This window comes from Seriola dumerili, unplaced genomic scaffold (genome assembly GCF_002260705.1).
Source record: "Seriola dumerili isolate Sdu_G_001 unplaced genomic scaffold, Sdu_1.0 BDQW01000230.1, whole genome shotgun sequence".
Classification (NCBI taxonomy): domain Eukaryota; kingdom Metazoa; phylum Chordata; class Actinopteri; order Carangiformes; family Carangidae; genus Seriola; species Seriola dumerili.
Window position 1 is genome coordinate 217,125 of NW_019174485.1, and position 19,113 is coordinate 236,237.

At 41.2% G+C, this 19,113-nt stretch overlaps 1 protein-coding gene across 4 annotated transcripts; it reads right to left on the reverse strand.

Moving 5' to 3' along the window:
- Positions 1 to 955: 955 nt before the first annotated feature.
- On the reverse strand, positions 956 to 18,839 carry LOC111229273 (ETS-related transcription factor Elf-2-like). 4 transcript variants are annotated; one of them, XM_022755535.1, is made up of 10 exons: positions 18,740 to 18,839; positions 10,900 to 11,060; positions 10,205 to 10,457; positions 5,158 to 5,271; positions 4,662 to 4,850; positions 4,151 to 4,237; positions 3,817 to 4,012; positions 2,749 to 3,141; positions 2,428 to 2,605; positions 956 to 2,037 (listed from the first exon to the last, which is right to left on the reverse strand). In XM_022755535.1, the coding sequence occupies exons 2-10, from the start codon at positions 10,972 to 10,974 to the stop codon at positions 1,423 to 1,425; spliced, it is 2,100 nt and encodes a 699-aa protein (XP_022611256.1). In that variant the 5' UTR covers positions 10,975 to 11,060; positions 18,740 to 18,839; the 3' UTR covers positions 956 to 1,422. The 4 variants fall into 4 exon arrangements, with proteins under 4 accessions (XP_022611256.1, XP_022611254.1, XP_022611255.1 ...); XM_022755533.1 differs by having other exon boundaries at positions 957 to 2,037; positions 10,205 to 10,460; XM_022755534.1 differs by lacking the exon at positions 18,740 to 18,839 and adding an exon at positions 11,484 to 11,495 and having other exon boundaries at positions 957 to 2,037; positions 10,205 to 10,460.
- Between the last annotated feature and the right edge of the window lie 274 nt (positions 18,840 to 19,113).

A 19,113-nucleotide genomic window follows, 5' to 3' on the forward strand; every position in this document is an offset into this window, starting at 1 on the left:
TCCCTCTTTTTAGATTAAAAAAAAAGAAAGAAATGTAGGGCCAAAATGGCACAGACTATTCTGGCAAACTGTTTTAAGGGTGAAGTAAAGTGACCTGGGATCCACAGTGGTTGAATATTATTCACAGGTATTTTGCATAAACTTGCGATTTTCATTGCTTCTCTTTTAAAAATTATAATAACTGCTCAATTACATTGGTGATCTCTGGATTCTTTTTTTCTGAGACATGGCGGCATGCACTGGCCCTGAATCACATTCTTTGCATTTCCATGCAGCCAGACTGTACGGTTGTGAAAAGGAGAGCAAACAAAAAAATACAAGAATTGAGATATAGCCAAGATCTTTTTGTCAAATAAATGTGAAAGTCAAACCTAGAGATTTTTTCTAGAAGCTGGAAGACACACTGCAAGCAATCCGGTCACTGACCAACAACATGTTACTGTTTCCCTATATGAGCATTAACAGCCTGATAAACAGAGGAACTAATGATAAAACAAATATTAGATGCCCTAGTTTCAATAATACTGTGCTTGGTACAAGGTATCAAAACACAAAAACAAATTTCAGCTTACTGTTCAGACAATATATGAAAAAGAAAATTAAAATTAAAAACTAAGGCTGTTCTGTTAACTTTAGCTCCGTAAACTGTATAGTAGAGATATATATAAATATGTACATACACAACCATTGTCTGTCTGATATCGTTCCTTGTTAGAGCTTCTGTCAGCTCCACTCTCTCTCTCTGTCTCTCGCTCTCTATCATGTAGCACCACCCACACTTGATCTGCACAGTGATATAAGTAAAAAAAAATAAGTTGCTGGTTTTAACATCCATAGAGGCAAAATTGGAAACAAATGCCATCTACAAAAGAAGCTTCATTACCCCCCCCCCCCCTTTTTTTTTCTTCTATTTTTGACAGTCCTTCACATTTTGGTTGGTTGGTAATTTATTTGCCTCCTTTTGTAGTGTTTCAGTTTTTTTTATTTTTCATATATATATATATATATATATATATATAAATATATATATATATATATTTTCAAGGTTTTTCCCCAATTTGAGTCAGATGCATTTAGGAGGCATAAATTGTAGTGATCAAGGTTGGTCCCTTTGCCTTTCCCGACAACTCCCTTTGAAGTCTTTGTGTATTCCTATGTTGCAGGGTGCAGTTTGTGCTCCGAACACAACAGTCAGAGGTTTCTGTGTGGTTGTGAAGGAGACCGGCTTAGTTCTGTTCGAGTCCTAGGCAGCAACAGGGAAGATGTGAAGACAGGTTGAGGACTAAAAACAGGCCTTCATGAGTCTTTAAAGTCTCATAGACTGCTGCTGGTTATTACAAGAGTAAAAATGACTGCAGACATTTACAAACTAACTGTCTCTGGCGGAGAGGGAGAAGATGGGTACTGGTAAATGTGTGCAATTCAACACTCGGGCTCTTCTGTCTTTATCGTCACATCAGGCGTTTCCAGTTTGATTACCACCTCAGCGTCCTCTGATGGAACATTTTGGACAGTTTTGGGGTTTGCCTGGTTCTGTTGGACTGCCACCGGCATCTGCACCGCCTGGACCTGGACTCCCATAGCCTTCAGCTTCTCCACTGCAACTCCTGTGGTTGCTGGCGCTCCTATCACCAGCTCTGAGCCATTAATGACGCCGCTGATGATGCGAGGCTGTGCTGTCAACGTCTGATTGGCTGTTGATACTGTGACCACCCCCGCCCCGCTGCCGATGCTTCCCGGCTGCGACACCATCAGAGTTTGTTGCTGCGCCTGCGTTGGGACGGTGAGTCTCATCACTTGTGTTCCTGGGGCAACGCTAACAGGAGCTAGGGCCCGGACGGTCAAGGGGCTCCCGAGGAGGCTGATGCCCCCTGCGGAGGCTCCCACGCCTGGTTTGTTTGTGCCTGTGGAGGTCTGGAGCTGACACTGAGCTAACTGGTGGGCTGGGATTGTGATGATCTTGGCCAGCTGGACGGTGATCTTGTCTCCGTTCTCCGCTGTGGCTGGGACCATTGTGGGGATGGTCTGGATCACAACCTACACAAAAAGAAAAGTTTTTTTTAGAGTTCATAAAAGTTAAAAGACTAAGACTAAAAACCAAGGACATGTGTTTAAATAATCTCCTTAATGGATCTATAAGTACAAGGTTTAAATTAAACACTTTTGAATGGAATTTAATACCGGTTTCAGAATTATATCGTCCAAAATATGAAAGTATGATGGAAGACTAGTAGGGATGATAAGGTCTACAATTATTTATTATAATTTCAATATTTTCAATATTACACAGTAGTATATTAACAATAACTCCAAATGACAGAATTAATCAGCTGAATGTGACCTGGACTTGTAGTGAGCTGTAGTGCAGATACCCTGAAGTAATATGCAAAAGTGCATGTAAGTGAATGAGTTTCCTCATGTACAAACCTTCTGTTGTGAGTTGGTGTTACCGGCAGCCGCACCGATAGCAGGAGTGTTGGTGAGGAGGGTGGTGTGGCCGGCTGCTCCCGTTGTTCCTGCCGGCTGCTGCACAGCAACTGTAGAGATCTTCTGACCCAGTGATGTTGTCATGACTACAGGTACCTGCATAGCCACCCGCACTGTCCTGCAAACGAGAGGTAAGTCAGCAGAGTCAAAAGTTTGTACTTACAGTTGGGGAGAAATGCCAACATTTACATAAGCTCTCCTCATAAGAGACACTCTTTAGTGTCCAAACTGAAGGCCCTGCTTCCTCTGCAGGAGTCTAACCTGGGCCCAGTGGCAGTAGGGATGATGGCTGTGTGAGACTGCTGGGTCTGACTCTCATCTGGCGCTCCAGAAACCGTCACTATCCGTGGAACCCCTGCTGCCACCATCTTGCTCCCAGTAGCTACAGGAGCTTGGACCACGTTGGTTCTGTTCCCGCTCCGCAGGATGTTGGGCTTCTTGGGGGACGAGAGCTCGGTCACCTGGAGCAGCATGTCTGGCGGCGGCGGCACACGCTCATAGGATGCAGCCGTGTCTGAGCCGATCAGATCATCAGCGGCAGTCATGTCCGCCTTGTCGTCGTCGATGATGACGATGTTTTTGGGCATCTCTTTGAACTGATAAACCAGCCGCTGGCCCTCTACTTTGGCAAGGATGCCACGCTGGTAGTAATATCTGAGGAAAAAAGGTTCATCTGAATTATCAGTTGAAAAATGTTGAGGAACAGCTGCAAACAACTGGTGTCATTAAATCATATTTCCATTCTGAATAGTGTCAGCTGGTTTCTGCTCTTTGTCTGTTTGCTTCTCTTCTACTCTCTATTTCCATACAGCCTAATTCCCAATAAAGCTGTTCTCATTTATATGTTGACATGTAAATCCCCATACATATGAATGTAAAACAAAGACTGTGCTGTGATTGCAGCTATATTTACTTGTAAAATGATCACTCAGAAGCAACAGAATATCTTTTTTTTTGTCTCTCACACAGAGCACAGACACAAACTACTGCCCTGCGTCTCTGCCACTCACGGAACAGAGTAGAGACGGAGATGTGTGCCTCTTGCTATAAGGCATTACTGTCAACTCTCCTATACAGAGAGTGGCCAAGGTTTGTCCAAAATGTAGCTGGTTTTGTCTCAAGGTACTTTTTTGAGAAAAACAAAATAATCACTAAAGGAAAAAAAAGTTGGCAACACTACTTGTCTGCACCAATTCATTTTGAAAGAGCAACGCCCATTGGGGAAGTTACACCATTGGCCGGCTGACCAATGGTGTAACTTGATCACTCACTCAGTTTACAGAGCTGACCCTGCTGCTGCAGTCCAACCACCACACACAGATTCCTCACCTGAGTGCCCGTCCCATGGTCTCATAGTTCATGTCTGGCTTGTTCTTGTGTTTGCCCCAAAGCTTGGACACGGCCTTTGAGTCAACCAGTTTGAAGATGCCCTTCTCCCTCTGTGTCCACTTGATGTACCTGGGACAGGTGTTCTTGTCCTGGAGGAGGTCCAGCAAGAACTCCCATAGGTAGGTGGTGCTCCCTGCTAAAAATCAAAGTAACTTTGGTGCACAGCTTTATGCAAAATCATCTTTATCAGAGCATAACACAATAAAGCCAACAGCTGGATCTAATGTATGCACCTATGTCAGTGATGGACAGTAACATTACTACTATGAGATACCTTTTCCTTCTCTTGGTTTCTTCTTGATGCCAAGGTCTGGTGAGCTGTTGGAAAGAGCTGACTGATGTGTCTTTGGCTTCCGTCCAGCTACAAAAGAATATATTTTAAAGAGGAATTTGTCATTCATCAATGTTATTAGTGTCAACTGCTCCGAAACGAATGATTCTCAGTTGAGACTCAACAGTAAAAGTTGGCCACTAGGTGGTGCTCTTGGATTATGTTGTTCAGTGCAATTTAAGGTTGTGGTTTAAGGTCTGTAGCCTGCTTTGTGAGGTACTGTTAATTATAAAACTCACAGATGTTTTCCATTTAAAACTTGGTTTAAAACATTCAAAACATAGTTTTTCCTTTCTCAAAAGTTTTACCTGCCTTCTGGCCACAATATGGTGCTGACACTGTCTACAACTGCATAAAATGAAGGTTTCATAGGCTTTTTCACAGCTTTGAAGTACCAGGAAGTCACTTAATAGATGAATTCTCTGTTGGCAAAAAACACATTGTTTTTGTTTACCTTTCCTCTTCCTGACAGGCCCGTGGTCAGGTTCTGGTTCTGGATCCTCCAACAGAGTGACCATCTCCTCATCTTCCTCTTCGCAGCAGTCCTCTGTCGATATCTCGACCTCTGTCTCTGCAATCATGTCGGGACGCATGGCAGCGTGAAGGAAGTCTGGCGTTGCTACGCATGGTGGGATAAAAGCTTCTGGATGGAGGAGAGAAACAGGGAAGAATTAAAATTTGCATTATAAAGTTTTGATAAAAGTTTGGTTGATGAGAATTTTGACTATGACATTTTGTTAGTACGTAAGGATTAAAGCTCCTTTGCCCAAGTTGTACTATACCGACAAGAATCTAAATTCTTATCGTTTTGGATGATTAATCATGGTATTAAAAAAAAAATTGACTCAAAAATTCCTTGGATTTTCTTTGTCTTATTTATAAAACATTACAAGCATCAGCTTCAGGTTTATAAATACTGTTTTCCTGTTGTATTAGCTTGTGTGTGTTACCTGGACTACGGTCCTCTCTGAGGCTGGACGGTGAATCCATGCGTAGCAAAGCCTCTGCTGCCTCAATGGTCTTGTCAGAGCAGTGGACACTAGTGCCATGGACAGAAGCCTCCACTGAAACACACACACACACACACACACACACACAGAACAATTTAACAAATAGCTTAGGGAAAATAAAGTTTCTGGTTGAGCCCAGTGAAGCCAGTTTCACCAAAACAAAACATAAGTTCCACTTGTGATAAAATGGCACAATTTCTGCATTTACATGTTAATAATCTTAATAACATCATCTTAATAATTTTCGAATAAACACACCAAACAATTCTTTCACACAATGCTGCACAACATGCACCGAGCAACTATATGGTGCCCCCTAGTGAAATATCCAGTTGCTCTAGGACACTGATATGTCATTTTCCGTAGTCAACACATTCACTTTGATCCAGACACAGTATGAAATGATGTAAAGAACAATCTTCACTGTAGGAAATGTCTTTACTCTCTAGCCTCTTTTCATTTGTTGAACTAGCTATCCTGACAGTTTTTTACCCTGCACATTTGCTTTTTGCCTGAAGCTGATACCAGAGTTGCTTACAATACTGAAGACTGACAGGTGAAATATTCACAGAGGGCATGAAAAATCAACTACACCTACAGTTGCCCTCCCATATCTGCATGCACGCAGCTAGAAACCTACATGTAGTCCTTGTTTACTGTCTCACACATGGTAAGATAAGGTGCAAAAAGACAAAACATTGTTTGATTCAAAAATGGAATTCAGCCCATTGTAAAAGAAATGGTGTGTGGGACCCTGAGAAGGAACCCTGGGCACCTGCTGCTGTTGTCAATCACTGGTGGGAAACACGAGATCCTGTTCCATCCTGTCCTATCCTGTCCTGTCCATGTTTGGCTATCTCAACGAGGCAATGGACACTGAACAGGAGAGAGGAGTGGGCTATCTTTAGACTGTTTCACTCATTCAGTCCCGCTCACAAACAAACAGGACATATTGGTAACCATCCCAGCAGAGACCCTATAGCCTGCTGAGCTGCCCTTGCAACCAGGCAGCTGTGCCGTAATAAGACCACCAATAGGTGTGAGGTCAGAGAGCACAGTACATAGTACATATAGAAACTCTGTTCTGTTCATTTCAAGTCTGTCCAACTTGTTAGGACTGTGATTTATACTGAATCATTTAATAATAAACATTACAAACATTGGCAATGTTGTAGTAAATTAGCAATGTGTGTGGGTAAAAGCATTAGAATAGTTTAAGTTAAGAACATGTCTATTATGAACATATACTACTATGTAAAGGCGCCAAGAATAGCAGCAAGTCCGACAAAAAGTAGTGCTGCCTCTCGATGACTTCCGTGTTTACACTCCTCATCCTTTCCCTCCAGTTCTCTTCGAAGAAGCTCACAAATCCTCTTGTCACTCAACAACCGCCTCACCTCCTATTGGCTCATTATTCGCTTTACAGCCCGCCCCCGGTGAAATCTGATTGGACTCTTACTGACGTTTTAAAGCCCCCCGCACACTATTGGACTGACGAGGAAGTCAATCTGAGGCACACCCCACCCACTCACATAAACAATGCTTCCGCCATCGAAATGGGACGAAAATACTTTAAATATTGCGATTAAACAGACGTGGAAACGAAGCGGTGTTTTCACTACACATCGTGCATTCACAAAAACAGTTAACACATGGACAAAATCACGTAAAATGCGTATCTGTAGGTCAGTATGGTCGAAGGCTGAAGCCGCACTTGAAACAAGTACAAGGAAGAAAGCGAGTGAATCAGGCCGTCCCACGCTTCAGTCACACAGAGCACAACACGATAACGGAAACGATCCAACAAATATATCACAACCTTTGACACGGGGAGTATGAGCTATGAGCTGCCCAAAGCTAAAAATCATAAAAATACAATATTACACAATTATCTTTTAGGGGTAATTAACAGTTATTCGGGGACAAGACTATTACTGCAGTTTATTTCTACAAACGGAACAAACTAAAGCCAGCCACGGTTAAATACTAAGACATACGTCAATCATAACACTAACAAAGGTGATATGTGACAGTGTGTACCAGGTTGATGCTAGTAAAAATAAACCCACATGTCCTTCCGACTCAGACAGCGTGGCAAAGACGTAGGAAAGACAACATCTTTACACTTCCTGGTTGTGCAGAGCCGATCTGCAAACCGTTATTCTATATCCCGCTGCTATGTGAAAAATCTGCTCCAACATGCAAAACACACTTCGTGCAGACAACAATCCAACTGTGCAGACTGGCAGGCCCTGCGAAAGTTTTTCCCCTCTTAAACCGGGTTTGATAAACCGTGTAGCATCGCCATGCAGGTTGCTACCAAGGTGATCACTTCCTGATTGCCCTCCATTACTTCAGTACACTCCTCAGCGGACTGAGGGGCAGCGGCCGACGTTAAAAACTCAAGCCGCGCGTTAATGTTAGCTCCCGTGTCGGGATTGCGAGTATATAAAGTTACGTTACCGGCTCTGATGAGTAGATCGAGCTGGTTTGCGTGCCCCCCATGCTGTGAAGTCGCCATGTTTTCCCCTTGCTGCAGATTCACATTGACTTCTCACTGAATTGTATGGGAAGCTACTAGCTCAGATCCCTCCGCCGCTAATGGGAAATCTCGATTTCAACGCGACACGTTACGGCGACCGAAATGTATCCCTCCGCCGCCGACACAGGAAATCCTTCCTTCGCCCTCCCTCGCTTGCGTAGTAACTACGTCAAATAAAGCTGTACCATGATAACTGTTTTCGTAAACACAGGGAACAAATTAATCTAATTACAACACAACAAAGCTGCAGTTTGCACAATTAATTCACGGTTAAAAACTGTAAACAAGACAGTGCATCTAAAGCATTTCATTTCAAAACAATGAACAACACAAATGTTTTGTAAGGACTGTGATTATTTGTGTTCATTGTTCTGCACTGAAACTATGGACTAGGATTACTTCACAGCATGTATTTTTTGCCATGCAACTATTTATTTTCCAAAAGATAATTGCCTGTGAGCAGTATGAACTGTGGAAGGTAAAGTTTAAATGTTAATTAAAAAATGATTGGTCAACACCAACTAAATACTTAAGTCTTCAAAGTCCAAAATATTCTTAAGATTTATAATTTAAGGTCTGAGGCAATATATGTGTGAGTGTCATAAAACATTACCCAAACTCTTACATTTTAGCTGACAACTATACAGGATTATTTCCTACTCAGGTGTAGTACTAATGTGTTGTGGAAATGCTTTTTATGCAGAATGTATGCATTTTCAGACTTTTTTTCAGATGTCTGCACCTGCTCTTTTGTTAGATGTAACTGTCTTTTTGTCTCTCCGGGATTTAACAGACACAAAGTAATGAACTATACGAAAAGACAAAAATTATGCATTTATAGTGAGGCATTTTGAACACTCAAGTTCCTTCTCAACTAATGGTCACAATCCATGGTGGTGGATACCCAGTACCATTACATTTTCAGTCTCCAACATACCAAATCACTTTATCATTGAGCTTGACACAGCACATTTTTCATTTGGAACCAGGCTTAAAAAAAAAAAAAAAATATATATATATATATACTATATATATACTATACTATACTATACAGGTCAGAATTCCTGACATCCAAGCAGACACAATGTGTGAAATGGTCAAAACTATTAATTACATTTTCTGTAATTATGATAAATTCTTGATCCTGCTCAAAGATTCTTCTATTTTAGATAATGTGCAAATGATGATGTAATTTGGGACAGTGTGCATGAATACAGCGTCCATAAGTTAAAAATTATATAGCCTCTGTCTGACTGTTTCAGACTGATGAACACAGCACTGGACTGGACATTAGTCACTATTAAAAAGAGATTAATGGATGAGCACTGAGCTGATTACTGAACTAACACACCTTCCCTGTCCATGAAGTTGTGACTGACCAAAAATATCCACAAGGTGGCAGCACATGGACACAGGAGTCTAAAACCCTCACAGCCTACTTAACCAGATTGTGTCAATGGAGCTGGCAGCAGAATCGTGTGATAAATATGCCCAATGACAGCTCTACCACAATACACAAAAGCAACACTTTCTAAGTTTGAATTAATGAGCCCAACGTGTGGACCTTGGATTTTAGATTCATGTGAACTCACAAAATGTTAAATTCTTTTTGAAACCTTTAAAATAGACTGGAAAACCTTTTCACTAAAAAATACATGCGTCAGCCCAAGAAGCTTTGAAGTCAGGGGTGAGGAGATGGAGAAAGCAGAGATGTACCAAAGAAATAAAGGAGGAGACTGAACAAAGCCAAAATAACAGGTCGTCAACACTGCAGATAAAAGGCACAGGCACACCACAAAAACAGTATTTTAAAAAATATGCTGGACAGTGTAATATGATGAATGAGTCAATTTTGACTTGGATTCAGTACCAGGACAAAGTCGGGGAAAAAATAGTTCCCATTTTTTGTTGATTTGCCAATCTTACTGATGGCTCTGGCAATCACACAGGCTGGAAATATGTAAATGAATAAATCCTTACAACTGTGTTAATGTGAAGCAAATCAGGGCTCATGGTAAACTCAAACTATCAGCTTGTTAGTTAAAGACAATTGGATTAATAAATATATCAATAGTCCAGAATCAATGTGTTGTTTTTGAAACACACAGCCCATAAGTGTGTACAGTACCACAACAGGTGAAATTTCTTTTTCCCAATAATATGAAACCTTAGCGACCTGGTGGAAACGGGAATGATGCATCAACAGTTAGAGCAGGATATATCAAAGAGACATGAGCCAAATTTCTCAGCATGTCGGGTAGAAGGGTGAGTCAGGTTAGTTAAGGACCAAGGTTTGCTCTGGCCATTCCGGGTAGTGGGTTGCAAGTGTAATGTAACAGACACTGCATCATAGTCAGCTGATGCACTACCCTACAGCAGCAAAAGGAAGATTAAGAAGTTAACATTAAATCCAATGTGATAAATACAGGCGTATTTATACCTCACCTGCATCCCCTTCTGTCTCCACCTCCTGCTCATCACCCACTTCCTGCATCAGGTACGCCTCGTCATCGTACACCAACACCTGGGCTGAGTAACTTTGCTCTTCGATCAGGCTCGCACCAGGTACCTCCTCCACTATGACTGCTGGGTAGTCCTCAGCCTCCTCTCTGTCATGTACCTCCTCATAGGCCTCCTCAGCTTCACACTCGCCTTCCACCTCTCCTTCCAGCTCCAGATCCACCTCATACTCTCCCTCCTGCTGGAGAAAGGCAATGAGGGACAGAGGAGAGCAAGACCAGTCAAAAACAAGAGGTTTAATGTAAGCCTTTATCAGGAACGAATGAGTTCAGAAATGACAAAATAAGGCAGTGTTATTACCAGCCAGTTGCTGGTATTGTTTTCACCTTGTGAGTCTGTGAGTATGTGTGTGTCATCAGGGCAAAACATAAACCTGGAGACACCTACTGCAGTGAGAACTACCACAGAGGTGGAGTTGATTTCATGGACAGATTTTCGTCAGTGTGACAGCGTCCACAACTGTGCAAGATGCAGTTAAGAAACTTTCATGGAATAACTACTGAGCACTCTTGTAATAATGTAGCAATGACCAGTAATGAACTTCTGCATGTTGACGGCACCTGGGGTGATCCCATTGCAAGATGGTCTCTAGTTTCTGCTTGTGTCTGTGTCCAACCAACCTGCTGGAGGTCCTCTTCTGCTGTGACATACTCCACCACTGTCCCACCAGTGTCGACCAGAACCACTGAGGTCATGACTCATGCTCCTCGGGGATCACACAACCAGCGATTTGCCACAGCTCTCGTCTGGTGGCCTCCACCTGTGTGGCGAACAACAGCCCCTGGAGAGATGAGAAACACTTGATGAACAAAACTTGCAGCATAATATATGTTTGTCAAAAGTGGGATGAACTGAAGTCGAGCTATTTCTCTGTTCACTGTGATCAAATAGTGAATGCCTCGAAGTTTCAGAGTTGCTAATGTTGCTAATTCTCTTGTGAAAAAAATTTCCCTGTGAGGATCAATCAAGAAATAATTTAACATTTTGGGAAATTTGTTTCTGTACGGACCTCAGCGTACTAACGATCTTCTCATCTAACTCTTGCCAAGAAAACAAGCAAGCATATTTCCCAAAATGCCAAACTATTCCTTTAAAGTATTATGAAGTCCAGATACGTCACTGTCAAACAAACAGAGATTAGCAAAACTTGACTGCTCACAATTAACAACGTGAAGAATTCTTTACAAAATAAAAGAAATCTGACCAACACGTCTCTACACCTTCCTCCATCCGTCCCAAATGTAATCCAAGGCCACATTAAAGGCCAGAGATCTCTTGCATCTCTTTCATGTCTTCCCCTCTGACTTCAGCCTGCAGGAAGTGCCTGTCTGCTATTACAGGAAGAAATGCACTGACAGGAAGCCAAGTCATTCCCTCAAAACACGCACACAGTATCGAGTGGAAGACTGAGGCAGGGTGGACTGGACCCATGGCAACAGTTGCTAAGAACCATGGGCCTTCAGTTCCTGTTCTGTGCTGCTCTGCGTGGTGACAATGGGATATAAGACAAAGGAAAAGCTGGAGCATAAAAGGGACAGGCAGATAAACACACACAGCATGATGCTGTTTTAAACTGCTGCTCAACCTACTCTTACTATGTTCAGTTTTTAAGGGGCTTTCTTGGCCACTAACCTACTGAGATTTTAGTGAGGTATTTGGTGAGTATGCAGGTTTCAAAATGGAGTGAAAAATAATATAACACAACTTAAGGACTCAATAAAATTCAAATAAAATGGTTGTTGAATCATCAAACAAGCATCTGAAACCCCCTCCGCCCACATCTTTGCAACATCAGAAGTGATAGTTCACTAAATCCCAGGAACAGCAGCGTACGTGAGGCTATTCCAGGGAGGGTGGTGTCCTTTTCTGGCCTTTCCAAGACCAAAAACACCAAATCAAAGTGTGTTTCTCTGCTCAAACTTACAATAAGCTACAAATATTAACATGTACAGCTAACTTACTTACTATATTAGTAACCTAACCCAACATTACTTTCAAGGCAAGGGTACCTTTCATACTACATTATTTACAGGGGTACAGATTTTTATTTTTAAGAAAAAGCCTAATTCACAATGGAGCATCCACTGTGCGGGAGCTGATACTTGACTCTTCTTTATCAGAGTTGAGGGTAATGTTAGTGGTTCTGCTCTTTAATGAATTTGAGGAAGGTTTCCAGCAACCGCATTTGAACTCATTATCCGAAAAGCATTAAGTTTACCGAAAAACACTGGTTAGTCCTCATCCTCAAAGCCCTTTTCTTGTTGCATTAAAAGTGAAACATACTCCTTGAATATACACATACTATAAAGCACAAATCTAACCTCTGTCTTCCCTGTCCAAGTACCTTATCTAAGCAAAATGGGGTCATGTTGGAACAAAAATAAGTGTGATCTTATCATACTTTGTAATACTAGAAGCAGCTTCCTGTCTTCTACATGAATCATCTCTTTGGATGCTAATTTTTTTTCATGCTGCTTTGGCCTCAGTCTTTTAGCATGATATCATGTATGCAGCAATCAAGTACACGCCTAAGATCCTTTACAGGGTTTTTGTTTTAAAACAAGTCAAGAAACAATGAAAAGTCAACCAGAGGCAATGTTTCTAACTAACTCATGGAGCTGATATTAACTTAATTAACTAGCTACATCTGATAAAATTTACTGGTGATGGTTCTCATTTCAGCTGGAAAAATCCTGTGCCAGCTAGAAATGAGAAGCTGTTGTTGTCCATCTATGTCTAAAATCAGGGACTAATTATTTTGAAAATTTTTAAGAATTGTGAGAGGTCAATATACACACATTTTCATTGCAATTTGCATATGTGCCATGCAAGACTTGAAAGCTTAAAAGGTGTAGTGACAGTAACTAAATGGGACAGAGTTTAGAGCACTCCAAGCAGCAATTGTTCAGGTTTGTGGAGGTGACAGAGCATAAATTTCTCCCTGCAAACTCTTTTTCTCAATCTTCACTCAACTACTTCCATCACTTTTCATGTGGAAAACCAAATACAACACCTTTAACGAGGAGAGATTGTCTGAAAGTATGCATCATTATTCCTATTAGTCCAATCCTCTCTGCTCTCTCTCTGACAGTAGGCGCTTCACTTTGGCTTCAAAACAACTACAAACACTTTTGCCTTTAGACGTGCTCGGATAACACTTGATGAAGCATACTGCGCCCTTTAATTTAACATAAACAATGTACCAGACAGAACAAACTTTATTCTCCTTTTCGATCACAGCACATCTACCCACTTGAACAGCCTAGGGTGCCCACCCTCTGCTTAAAGATAATCCTACAAAAAAATTCTTTAAATTCTTCTGTAGGCACAAAGACAAGAATTAGGAATAACTCTTTCTCACTGACACTTCAATTTCTCAACATTTTTCAATGTAAAAGAAGTAACGTATTTCAAAATACCCAGAACACAATGTAAAATTCATGCATGATCCAGGGCATTTCTAATTTTGTACAAATCTACTGAAACAGCCTGACTGCACAACGTCCTCTGACATGGTGTGTGTGAGCACATGCTCGGTTACTCTAACTGCTGTATAATGGATGAACCATGCTGTGCCAGTGTTCCCTCCGTTACTGAGACCAACATGCTCTCAGCTCAGATGGAAACCCTATGTTCAATTATTCAAACACATACAGCAGGCACTTATCTATAGACTTTTACATACTGTTTATGATAGTATGTAAGTATCTAGAGTCCCAGAAAATCAGAACAGGACCGTTTGTAACTTTATGCTACAGAGTGTCTTTTCTGAAGTTAAATTATAAAGGCCAACCCCGTGTCCAATCTTCTCATCTCCCATCCTAACTTTTTTTTCCTGAATATTTCACGCTTCACCTGTTGTTTCAGGCAATGTTGAGCACAGAAACGTGTGTACACGTGTTTCTTTGTGTGCTGTTATTTTACTATTAAACTGACAGAAGTTATTATGTAAGTTTATGGAGGAGTTGGAGATTGTGACACACTGGGTTTTTGTAATCTATCAATCCCATATAACTCCTCTCATTAGAAAGCCAGTCAGAAAGAGAAGTTGTGTCATAGTGCAAAGTCCTGTATGTGATGACTGTCATGTAATTTTCCCTAGGTCAACAGAAGGATCTGGCATTAAAGTCACAGTATAGATCTGTTTGGATCAGCCTGGGCAAAAACTTTTCACCTACTCAGAGAACTTCATCTAACTGGACAAATGCAGTCCCTCCAACCGCATAATACAAGGTGCATTGTCACATGGAGTATGCAACATGCTTACTGAAATGGCTTAATCACATGCGCACGCGTGCGCACACACACACACACACACACACACACACACACACACACACACACACACACACACACACCACACACACACACACACACACACACACACACACACACACACACAGCAAATAGACTCGTGGGATCTGTTAGGAGTTGAGTCTCCTAAACAGGACCTGCAGGTTGCATTGATTCAAACAAGTATTACAGGACCTTCTGGACGACTGCGAACGTGTGGCCGGATTGCAGCTTCTCTGCTCAAAAATAAATGAGTCGAGAGCTTTCATTAGTACCATTTCAACAAACTATTTCATTTGGAATCCACCAGCAGATACTTGTCATGTACCAAGCAAAGGGATTAATCATTTTACAGGTCAAAAGCAGTCCATCAACGTGACCTTTTCACTCCTTACAGTTAGCATCTAGTCATGTTGGCATATAGTATTAAGTAGTAAGTATTCCTGCAACAGTGAAAGTAATTCTGGATAAGAGATACAGCTACATGTCTTAGCAATGAATGTGTGCAATCAACACTTAACTTATGATTACCAGGGTGACAAGCAGCTTGAGCTTATTACAGATATTGCTCTGGTTCATGGTGAGTCAGTAGCAATGTCAAGACTTCACGAGATACAGCACAGTCATCCTGACGGGGCAACTTTCCCACCATGGCATTCCAGCGAATGAAAAAAAGTACAAACTTGCCTTTTCACAGAAAAGTTGATATGACTCATAACACCGGCTGGCATCTTTACTTGTCTGCGGTTTAAACATCCACAAAGAGACAATGAGGAGAATTCAAATATGAGAGAAGTTTTCTTGCAGAAAAAGCAATAGAACTTTTCTTTGCATCTTTCTCTGTCTGTTTGACTCTCTCACACACCTCCTCTCTGTCCGATATCCATCCGATATCCATCCATCCAGCCGGCCATCCATCTCCTATCCCTGCCTGCATGCTCACCATCTGCCTGTTCCCTGAGTGGAAGGAACCTCTCAGAGCGATTCAGCACTTCTCAGACCCTGCCCTGAGCACAGATCACATGACAAGGAGGGTGGAACGAACACTCACACTCACCATCACACTCACACACACTCTCACACACACACTCTCTCTCACACACACACACACACACACACACACACACACAAACACACACACACACACACACACACACAGAGTCACATGATCTTTCAACAACAGAGCTTTTGTTCCAAGTAACTGGGGCTGCTGGTAAAGATACAACGCCCTGCCTTGTGCCCTGCCCTGCCCTCCACCAACACACACATACACACACTGATGACACAACAAGCAAATATATGGCTGGATTTACTTGATATCCAATCAGCCCATACGGACACATTTCACTGTAACTAAGTTGCTACAATGATGTCCTCGAGCTGTGTTATTTCTCTTGTGACTCAATGATCATTACTGTAGTCCAGATGATAGCTTCTTGTGAGTCATTTCCAGAGCTTTGAAGGGTTTAAGATATTTGGTTAAAAAAATGAGTTTGGGTCAAAATAAGTCCAAAACTTCTGAAATATTTGTTCCACAATACAAATTATAGTGTCTAGTATTTCAGTGGTGACATATTAAAGAGGAGTGGGTGACACCATTGTGTAAACAGCCTAAAATATTGGCAAACATTCAAGCATAGTGCAAAACATATGTCAACAAGTAGTCTAAACTAAATTAAATTAACTATCACATGACTAACTTTTGTCTGTAAGATATACTCAATTCCTTAGATTTGACAAGTCAAACATTTGGTAAAGTGGGCCTTTTACATTATGTAGTTGGAAATTATTATTCTTTGTCAGACACTTTAAACAACAAAGTTTTCCAGCCTCCATCGTACTGTCAAATGGTTTCATGCAAAGGTTTTGCATTAACAAGCAAAATTGTTTACATTGTTAACATGACATGAATGCAGCATTAAACCTTAGTGGTGGTGATATGACTTGGCATAATGTGACCAACTGTTATTGTTAAAATACTTGATTTGAGTCCAACACTACTTATAGTAGGTGCATATGTAGTTAAAAAATCAAACAATATGTTGTAGGGCTGCAAATAATGATTATTTTGATTATTGATTAATATACCTATTGCTTTCATTGATTATTTGATGTATGTCAGCAAATAGTGTAGGACTAGTGTAGGAATTATTTATTATATTATATAATTATATTATTTTATTATAACCCTAACCCTTTTTTATGACTGTCTGTCAAATTAAATAATAGAAAGATTCTATGGCATTCATGTACCTGTTCATGTTTAACCTGAGCCATGACATACAACAATGATAGCATTCATATCACATCCACACACCGTTATTAGTATACAGCTGTTAATTTTTTTCATCGCAACTGTATTGGATCAGTACTCAGTATCTGTGTCGGTATTGGGACATCTCTATCTTAAACACTGGAATCATCATAGAGCTTATCATCCTATTTAATCCAAAACCCTATTAAAATTAGCACAAGGGAGCCGTGGGTGTCCAAATCAAGACAAAACATGAAAATTACCAAAATGAGTGATACAGTTAGGATTTACAGAAAAGTGACAGTAAAATAATAGCGATCATGCTTAGCTTATAATGACCCTCAGAGGGAGTGTATCTTAGTCCACTGCACTCTTCAACATATACACTACAAGCTTACCTTTGCAACATCCAAGCCCAACCTTTGAGCTTTACTTCTATCGGCGCTCATCCTCATCTCCTGTAACCTATCATGCAGCCATCTCCATTGTACCAATCCCTGCGCTCAGTGTCTGTAACTGGTCTTTCTTTCAACAGGCCTCTCATGATTTAGCTCCAACACAGACCACTCAGGCATGACTGCTGCCACCCAGCAGAAACCTTCAGACCGCAGTTCTACTGTTAGCTCACAGTGCAGGATATACCAGCTGAGCGAAAGGCAGGCTAGTCAATCATTTACCAATACCAGCAGAGAAACTCCACCACAGCTCACACTGAAAACAGCAGCCTCTGGCCTCTGTACACTAAATAACACTATTTCACTACACAAAATAAAAACTGTAAATTCCAGGAATCTGCAGACCTGTAACTTAAAAAGGAATACTGTGCTAGGACATTAGATTATACACATTAATAGAGTCCTCAAAGATAGTATCAACAGGTAGGTGGTGATTAAATAGATAATTATAGGAGGAACTATTAAATGTATTTCATCCATCAAACACTAGCTGAAAGTTTTATTTTGAGTTTTAAATGATTACTGGCATATTAAGTGTTTGTAATTTTAAGAAGGGTTAATCATCTGAGTAATTATCAGTTAAAATACCCAAAAATCTCTTGAATGATGCTTGTCTTTCCAGACAACACAGTCTAACTTTACACTTTAAACTTAGTTTAATCTGGATGAATTAAATTACATGAATGTCAAGAAGTAATTTAGGGAGGGAAGTAAATATCTATACCAGCTATTGACTTATTCAAATTTTCAACAAGCAATGAGAAAATGGAAAACGCTACTGATAAAGTCTTGCCATGTTGACAGCAAGCCACAAGCATCAATGGCCTACTTATCTCCACCTGTTACTACATCATATTGCAGGCTAACAATACCATGCACTCACTTGCTATCCAACAAAGCCAATATAGTTTCAGTGTGTTGACACTAATCTTGTTTGCTTGTGACAATACCTCTGACACATGAAAAAGGGTAATGCGGTCACATCCAAGACCAAAGTTGGTTATGGTTACAACCCCCTGCACACAGTCACACAGCTGGCTGCCCGCCTGTTTGCCTTGCTCACAAATGAACATCATAAAATACAACATAAAGAGTATGTCAGGCATGTACAGCCAGTCTCGGGGGCAATTCGCTGGTGCGATGGTACCTTTGCTCTTCACTGCAGCTAACCTTATCAATGAATTAGTAGCCAGCGCTCTCTTTATTTACATAGTTATGTGACAATGGTATAACTAGCTGGCAAGGAAATTATGTGCTAGAGGACGCATTTCAAGAACATATCATTTTTGAGAACACGACGCACACAAGCGGCAGTTGAATAGAAAAAGAAACTCAATATTGACATTAACTTAGCTAACGTTAGCTAGCTGAGTTAGCATAGTGACAAAAACATGCTGCCAGAAAAGAAACCCAACAAACCATGTGGTTAATGCTAGCTAATCAGGTCACCTCACTTACCGTAAAATCCTCCTTTTTGCTTCTTGCTGGTAACAAACTTAGTTTATAGGGAGCAGCCTGACGTTAGCTGGCTGGCTAATGGGAGTTTGCGCTGTGTGTGTTTGTATGTGTGTGCGTGTGTGTGTGTGTGTGTGTGTGTGTGTGTGTGTGTGTGTGTGACATCCAGTAACCTCTCCTCCTCTCCGGACGACTCTGCCCTGCTGTCGACTGTCAGGCGGAGGAGTCTCGCTGCTAATGGTAACGCTAGCTAACCTGCCGTTAGCCTTCTGTTTTCATAACAAGGAGCCCCGGAGCCTGCAGATAGAGGAGTCTGAAGACCTCGTTGCTCCTAGTGTTTCATGTGGGATAATGAAAGGATAAAGACGCTGCTTTGT

Bases quoted from the DNA above. Each gene is read 5' to 3' on its own strand.
- LOC111229273 (XM_022755533.1), bottom strand. From the start codon at position 10,974: ATGACCTCAGTGGTTCTGGTCGACACTGGTGGGACAGTGGTGGAGTAT. The intron at 10,461-10,899 runs GTTGGTTGGACA...GCCTTTCTCCAG, and splicing joins CAGAAGAGGACCTCCAGCAG to CAGGAGGGAGAGTATGAGGT. The intron at 2,038-2,427 runs GTTTGTACATGA...CTTTTTGTGTAG, and splicing joins ACACCAACTCACAACAGAAG to GTTGTGATCCAGACCATCCC.